This window comes from Numenius arquata, chromosome 4, assembly GCF_964106895.1.
Source record: "Numenius arquata chromosome 4, bNumArq3.hap1.1, whole genome shotgun sequence".
Lineage (NCBI taxonomy): Eukaryota > Metazoa > Chordata > Aves > Charadriiformes > Scolopacidae > Numenius > Numenius arquata.
The window spans coordinates 6,871,940-6,880,393 of NC_133579.1; the positions used below are offsets into that span (position 1 = coordinate 6,871,940).

The 8,454-nt window shown below is 54.1% G+C and overlaps 1 protein-coding gene across 1 annotated transcript; it reads right to left on the minus strand.

Annotated features, from left to right (window-relative positions):
• Window positions 1-7,115: 7,115 nt before the first annotated feature.
• On the minus strand, window positions 7,116-8,024 carry BHLHE22 (basic helix-loop-helix family member e22). The gene has a single exon (XM_074146843.1). It carries the CDS (start codon window positions 8,022-8,024, stop codon window positions 7,116-7,118), a length of 909 nt encoding a protein of 302 aa, XP_074002944.1.
• Window positions 8,025-8,454: the final 430 nt, after the last annotated feature.

Consider the following 8,454-nt stretch of genomic DNA (forward strand, 5'->3'; position numbering starts at 1 on the left):
GAAATGCTTGTCAGGTACGTCTGTGAGAGCTGCTGAAGATGCGTCGTAGGGGGGATAGACCTGCAGCATCTTTCTGGGTTTGATAAATGTGTTTGTAACTGTGCTGTAGCTTTACCTCCAGATTCTATTAGAAGTTACCGAAGTTTATAAATAAAAAGGGGCGTTATTTGAGATTTCTTGAAGGGCACCTTTCTGAGTGAGTTTTCCAGGATGATCTGAAAGGTGACTTTGTGGGGAAATTAATAAGACCTTCTAACACTGTGTTTCATCTAATACTTGTTCTGATACTGCGTGCTTTCTTGATGTTACTTATATTGCACTGTATTTTAAAATTATTCGAGACATCAATTTATGCATGGCATATGCTTAATTCATATGAATAGAGCCATTTTAACTGTCAGACCATAGAAAGTGAAGTATTTTTCTGCCCATTACCTAAACCAGCCTACATACCCTGGCTAGTCATGTCCCAATAACCACAACATAGCAGAAAAATTCTCTCATTACAAAAACACCATTTAAAACTATACTTGTGGAAGTATTGTGAGCCTTAAGTTATTGTCTGTGATTACAAATAGCAATAAGTATGAAGAAATGGTTGCTGCATATAAAGAAGCATGTAAAAAATATAGGAAATATTCCATGTTCATTTGAAAGCAAAGAATTAAACTGTAGTGGGATCTTTATCCCCATATAAACCAGTGACGTGTCTACGCACAGTACTGGGACCTCAGGTACTGAGGTGGTGTGAATACATCATTTGTAATAGCAGAAATGTGCTTGTCTTCAAAACTATTTACACCAAAAATAGATAATCAAAAGAAGCCTAAGCTTCAGCTGTCACTGCTAAGAGCCTTGGAGGATTCTACCTTGCAAGATTTTGTTAAACCGATTTTGACACCGATGTGTCGGTTTGTATTCTCCCCCCCGCCCCAACAAACAGCAGCTTTGAGTACAGCAAAGTTGAATACAAGTCCAGGTTCTGGCTCCAGTGGGTGTAAAAACCAGTAAGTAAATACCCCGGCATGACTTTTGCCAGTGACTTCTCTCCTACCGGCTCATCTTTCCAACTACCCCTTTCTTCCAAATAGTTTAGTTGCTAACCTCCTACAGGCAGCGTGTCTTTCCCTGTCTAATTTCCATCCCGTCAGTCAAGGAATCGGCTATCTTCTCAACGTTTTTTTTTTTTTTTCCGTTGCCTTCTAAAAAAAAAAAAAAAAAAAGGAAAAAAAAAAAAAGAAATCTTTACAGCATCCTCTCGCAAAATCGGCAGCGCAGGTGGCTACAGCTGCGGGAACTGCCGCCTCGCTAAAGCTTGGAACCTGAAAAGTGGATGGGCATTAGTTGAGCTGGGGACTGATGAAGGGATTGAAGCACGGGGGGGCGGGAGGGGGGGAGGGAGAAAGGAGATAAGGGGGATGCCGCTGCTCCGGGATGGCTCCGCTCCGGGATGCCGCCTCGGTGCGGGGGACACCCGCAAACCCGCCAGCCTCTCTGCCCGCCGGGCTCCCGGCGCCGGCTTGAGCTCGCCGCGTTCCCAACTCCCCCCACCCCCCCCCATCCCCGACCCCCTACAAAAAGGGATGGGGAAGGGGGGGGGATGGTGAGGAAAGACGACTGCCACCCTTTCCTAAAAACAACCTGCGCTTCCAGGGGATGCTGGAGCGGGAAAAAGGGCCAGGACCCCCGAGAAGGTTCCTAAGGAACCGGTCTGGGTGGTGGGTGAGTTTGGGAGGGCTTCGGCTGGTGGAGAGGAGGTTTACTCTGGAAAGGCGATTGTTTGCCCCTAATCTTCAATTATGAGGATTTAAAAATAGTATTAGAGGGGCAATCTGTTCTGCAACTTCTCGGAAGAAATAATTGTTGATGTAGATAAGCGCTGATCCCTGCAGCGTTTGATGAAGACGTTAATTTATGGCTGTCTAGCAGTTTATGGCTGTCATTAGATTTTCAGCTTTGTCTCTGTTCGAAACGTATCTTTCTTTTGATTTTAATCCGAGACAATTATGTAAGAAAACGGTTATGTTTGATCTAAAATGCATCGTTTTCCTATAGCATTTCAAATTATTCACAGATCATAGTTCTTATATGTGCATATATGAATTTAAAAATACAGCAGTAAAGTGCTTGAAACACACCATAAATTTGCTTCGTATTTTATTACACGTCTCTGAATCAGGTTGAGAGGACAAGGGCAACTAGGGGCTTGGGGAAGGATTTAACCCTTCCCGAGGCTGGAGAACCAGCCAAACCAGAGCAAATCCCCCTCCGGAGCGCTTCGGGGGAGGGGGAGGCTGGGTGACACCGAGCTGATGAGCGAGTGACCACGGGGAAAGGGGGACGGCTGCAGCTTTTTTTTTGCTCATTTAGCAGATGTCCCTTCTGCAGCGTGGCCGGCTGCTCGGAGCCCCCGGGCCAGGCTGGGAACCGGGGGCAGCCACGCCGGTTCCCGCTCCCGGCGGCGGCTCCCGCCTTCCCTCCTGCCCGGGCCGGGATGGCACCGGGCGGGAGCGGCTTAACCCCTGCGGCGCCTGCCTCCGCCAAGCGCAATATCTCGGAGGGAACCAGCATTAAAAAGCCTCCGATGGAGCTCCTCCGGGAGCCCCGGAGGGAGGGGGACCCCGCGGAGCCCAGCGCCTCTTCCCCAAAGTTTTGTCCCGCTCCGGCAAGGATCTGTTCCGCCACCTCATTAAAGCCTCGGGATCCCTCCGGCCTGTTGGCAGCGGGTACAATCAAAGTTACAAATGATGCTGGAGAGAGGCGCGGAGTCCTGGCTCATTTATTTTACCTCCTCAACAACTCCCCTCCACCGCCACACCACCCCCCCAAAAAAAAAAAAAAAAAAGTGTTAATTGCTGTAAAGTTTCCGTGCACGTGGATAATTTACTTTGACTGCTGCGTTTTAATTAAAAGCAAACTTATTTATGTTTCTGATGTTTATATTACGCGATTTAATTACGTTTAGAGGCAGCGTCGCACTTTTTTTCCCCCCTTCCACCCTAAATCACATTTTCATTAAAGGTTTTAATAAGAAAACTCACTTGACCACTATTCATTATCTAGTCCCCTCCATGCACACAAGTTCACTTACCCATTCATTTATTCACTTACTCATTCCAGCAGATCCGCTGCAACTGCTGCTAGCAGGGATGTGAACACTCATAATTATTTGTCAAAGTCTGGAAAGTGTATTATCCCTTCTTCTAGTGGTAATTAGTTACCATAGCATCTAATACGTAAATGTGCCCAGAGCACACCATTAACAGTTAAGCGGAGGATTCAATTTAACACATGATTATATCTTTCATAAGTCATTACATTAGGAAAGCCAATGTCACTCATGCTGGGACAATTCCAGGCGCAGGGCCGGGGTAAGGGGCCGGGGGAAGGGAGCCGGGCTGAGCGGCGGGGGCAGAGGGAGCCTCCGGAGAAGGCTTTGGCGGGGGGGGGGGGGGGGGGGGGGGGGGGCGGGGGTAGAGATCCCGGTTCGGCGGGGCGGTTGGAAACGGGGAAGAAGCTCTTTTTTTGAAGGGGGACATGTTCATTTCTGGTGAAGTGATCTATCAAGCGTTAAGAGGGGCGGGGGAGCCTCTCTCCTCCCCCCACCCCCGACACACACTGGCGCTGGCAAGACCTGCCCAAGGACCGGCCCGGCGGCTTCGTGCCGCTTCCCCAGCGAGGCTGCCGGGTGCAGGGGGACAGGGGTGAGGGGCCGGGAGTGACAGCACCTCTACCCGCCAGAGACTCCCTGTATCCCCCTCCAAAGCGAGCAAGAAGGCAGCAAGCGACCCCAAATTTGGGCGGCAGCGAAGAACTAAGAAAGGTTTGCATTCCTTTTTCCCGTCGCTCCGAGGCAGAGGAGAGAGAGGTGAAGGGAGAAACCGCCCGATGTGCCATAGACGGCAGCGGCCGCCCTCGCTCCTCGGAGCCGGAGAGGAGCAGCCTCGGCTCCTTCCCACGGGAGGCAGAGCGTGGGCCTCCCCCGGCCCTTCGCCTTTCCCCCAGCTCCGGGTCCCGGCAGCTCCAGGAGTTTGCTGGGACATCCTTTGCCTCCCCCCGTCCCACGCCCGGGCGGCGCCCGCGCCTTCCAGGGGGAACCTCTCCGGGAAGCCTGCTCGGTAGCCAGAGATATTAAGCGGTAAATCTTGCAGCAAATGTGTCCTGCGATGTTTTATACACTCACACACACACACACACACACACACACACACACACAGGGACACGCACCACGCCAAGCTGGTGGCGGTGGTTAATTCCTAATCAGAATGATGGACAGCAGAGACAGAACAATACAAACTAATGGCTGTGTTGCTGATCACTTTACCCCTTGATTAAAGACACCCAATTATGGCGCAGAACAGTGTCGTAATTATGTTCCTTAATCACATCCAGGAGGTTTAATTGCCTTAACGATGTGTTTCATTAAATGAATTTAGGTATTATAGTCGACAGTTTTCATACACAGTTGTTTTCAAATTAACATAATATTAGACATCGTCATGGAAATTGTTTTAATAATCATAATTAGACGCACCCAGCCTTTGTCTAGTAAATGCTGAGAGACGCTTCTCCTTGCGCCTGGGGGCTGATCTGCCCACCCTCTCTGGGCTGCCTTCCCACAGCTCCGTGGCACTTTACAGTTATGTTTCCTGAAAAGTTACAGGTTCTGATTAATCTTTTTTGATGGGAAGTGGAGCAGAAAATATTTATCCCCTTCCCCCGCCTGTGCTGCCGCCGTTGGGAGAGCCGGCTCCGCGGACATCCGGCACCGGGCCGGGCCGCCCGAGGGGATGGGGGAGCCGGTGGGGCCGGGACCCCCAGCCCGGACCCAGCGCGGGGCGGGCAGAACTGGGGGAGCTGCCTGCTCCCCCTGCCCTCGGGTTTGGGGCAGGGTCCACGAGGGGAGAGGTGGCTCCAAAACTTGGCGAAGGGGTATGGAGGAGGCAAGGGGGGGGGGAGGTCCTGCAGCTCAGCCCCGGGGCGCGGGCAGCCCCACGGGTGGGGCGGCGAGGGGCGTGCGTGGAGCTGCAGGGGGTGGGGGGCCGGCAGGGCCCGGCGTTGCCCCACGGCTGCCCCGCATCGCCGTGGTCCGCCCGCCACGGGCGCGGGGGAAAGGCACCGCGGGGGAGAACTTCTCGCCTCCCAACCTGAACCGGGAGTGGGGTGCCGGGGAGCATCCAGGACAAGGCAAAGGAAAGGAAACTACCTTCTTCCCCACCCCCCCCCCCCATCCACCTCCTTAAATCTGGAGATATATGCTTAACAAAGCACAGCATAATACAAGCGTTTGTTCAAAATATTTTAATAAAGATTCTTTCCGACATAGATACACATACAAACGATCGTACATTGCTGTCATAATCTGATTGACCTATTTAATATATATCACTCTTTACACATCCGTGACCTGCCAACAGATCCATCATGGCTCCTATTTTGCCATCCAACCTGACAGTCCGAATTTGTATTATCTGCAAGTAGTGGAAAATAGCAGGACTCGTTTTGGAAAAGGAAAAAAAAAAATAATAAAAAAAATCTTGATTTACAAATGGCAGAGAGACAGCCACCCAGCCATGCAAACTCAAACTGAAGGCTCACTTTGGGTAAATAGCTACTTCTTGCTTTTCAGCTCTCATTTTTCTTCCAAAAAAACCCACCCTCCCACCCACCCCCACCAGAAAAAAAAAAAAAAAAAAAAAAAAAGAGAAGAATTCCACGCGTTCTGTAAATCAGCCTAAAGTATTTTAAAGTATTTAAACTTAAATAATCATCCACAGTCAGAATAATTTACATAGACATTGAAAGCGGTTTAAATTATACCTTTGAAAACACAGCTCCTGGGAAAACATTGGCTTGGCAAGTGTTCTTGTAGCAGCTATTGCTCTGATGCCTTGTAAAAGTAAATAGCTATTACCTGTCATAATGCAAAGAATACCCTTTCAAAAATCAGTTGGTTGAGCAATTAAGAATACACCTTTCCTGTAATTTTTGGACTGAAGCAATTTATTAAAGCTCAATTTAAATACAGGGATGATGCAACTTAAAATCCAGATGACCTTTCATAAACCTAAGCAGCTCGGATACATCAACATTTCTGGTTATACGTTGTTGGCAAATAAACGTTTGAAACACTTGGCACACAGTTTAAGTTAATCCATAAACAGAATTTTAGAAGCATTGAAAGTAACTGCACATAAGACCCGTGACCTTAACACATGATAAATATTGTTGGCGTGGAAGGGTCATTTAAAGAATAACAAATAAATAGCATGTCTTGTTTATACATCATTGCAAAGTGGAAAGAAACAAGGTGCACATAAATATTTCTTTTAAAAATGCGATACTTTCAGCCACGCGGAATAGGGGGTTTGATCGGTTATTTTTTGTCTATTTTTTTTTTAATCTCTCTCAATTTTTTTTTTTAAATCACTCTCACCAAACTTTGCGCATTTTCACAGGATCAAAGTTTAGAGACGATAAAAAATACAAAGTCTTCCATAGCAATGGTCCAGTCTCTTTGTTTCTGCGAGTCGCTTAAATAATAAGTTTACATTTCAAGTTTGTTTGTTTCCTGGCTCAGAATAATAATAATAATAATAATACTGCTAATAATAATTAAAAAAAAAAAAAAAAATCTATGTTCAAGTGCCCTCTCTGATTTGTCCCGTCCACCTCCTCGCCCGGGTCGCTGCGGTCCCTTCCCCTCGCCGGGACCGGGGCCGGGGTGGGGGCCGCTCTCCGTCCCTCTCCCCGGCGCTACCCCCGGCTCCCGGCCCGGCCTGCTATTTCTCGACCTCTCCTTTGTCCGGAGGCGCAGCGGTCGCCTGGCGAGAGTGATCCCCCCCGCCTCCCCAGCACCCCCCCTCCCCTCCCCCCGGGCCGGGGCTTCCTCCCCGCGGCGCCCCCGGCCCCGCGCCCCCTCCCCGGCGCCGCCGTCCCGTCCCGGCAAAACCCGAGGAGAAGAAGGAGGCGAGGCGAGGCCGGGCGGAGGGAGGCGGGGGCCGGGCAGCGGTCAGTCCCTCCGTCCCCCCCGCGATCCCCGGTCCGGGCCGCCGGCCGTCGCCGCTCCCCGGGGCCGCGGCGGCGGCGGGGGGCGGCGACGGCGGCGGCGGCGCTTAAGGCTTCTCCGTGCACTGTTTGCAGAGGCTGGAGGAGACGCTGTTGAAAATGGCACATTTCTCCGGGCAGGAGGTGGCGGGGGGCAGCCCGGCGCTGAAGGGGTAGCCGGCCGCCTGCTCGTAGGCGCCGAGGGCGGGGTGCAGGGCGGCCGCCGCCGCCGCCGCCGCCGCGGCGGAGCTGGGCAGGGAGGCGGCCGAGATGGCCTGGCCCTGGTTGAGATAAGCCACCAGGCGCCGCATCTCCTCCAGGGCCTGCGCCTGCATCAGGATGTAGTTCTTGGCCAGGAGGAGCGTGGCGATCTTGGAGAGCTTCCGCACGGAGGGGCTGTGCGCGTAGGGGATGACCGCCCGCAGCTCGTCCAGCGCGTCGTTCAGGTCGTGCATCCGCCGCCGCTCCCGCGCGTTGATGTTGAGGCGCAGCGCCTTCTGCTCCTTCGACTTCTTGCTGCCGCCGTGCCCGTGGCTGTTGGAGCAGCCGCCCTCGGCCGCCTTCAGCCCCCCGCCCCCCCCGCCGCCGCCGCCGCCGCCGCCCGCCGCCGGCGAAGCGACGCGCGGGTCCCCCCCGGCGCCGCGCAGCACCAGCTCGCAGCGGCCGTCGCTGTCGTCGTCGGGGCTCTGTTCGCCGCCGCTGCTCTCGGCCACCGAGCTGCGGCTGGCGCTCTCGCCGTACTTGACGCAGACGGAGCCCGGCGGCAGGGCCAGCGGGTCGCCGCCGACGCCGGGCTGCAGCAGCGCCTCGGGCTCCGCCGCCTCGTAGCAGGCGAGCGGCGAGGGCTGGCGGTCGCGGGGGTGGGAGAGGTCGAGCCCCGGGGGCGAGCGGAAGGCGGACTCCATGCGCTTGGCCGAGGCGGCGAGGCTCTTGTGGAAGAGGTCCTCTTCTGCGGGCAGCCCCAGCGCCCGCTCCATCGGCGCCCCGCTCGCCTCCGCCTCCGCCTCCTCCGCCCCCCTCAGCTCCCGGCCCGCTCCTCCAAGGCTCCGCGCCGCGGCGGGCGGCTCCCCGGCGTCCCGCTGGCAGAAATCGCCTCCCGGCTCCCGCCGGGGCTGCTCCGTCCCCGGCGCCGCGGCTTCCCCTGCTCCGGCTGAGGCTCCGGCTGTGGCTCCGGCGGCGGCTCCGGCGGCGGCTCCGGCTCGGGCTGCGGCTCCGGTTGTGGCGGTGGCTCGGGCTGCTGCTCCGGCTGCGGCTCCGGCTCCGGCTCGCCCTCAGCAGGCGCCGCGCTGGGGCATTGTGCGCTGCCAGCGGAGCCGCTTCCACCGTTTATCTTGCTTGGATTCACCTTCAAGAGATTTCCGGACCCATCAACCAGCAGCCGCCGCAGACGGGGGAGTCTTTTACATC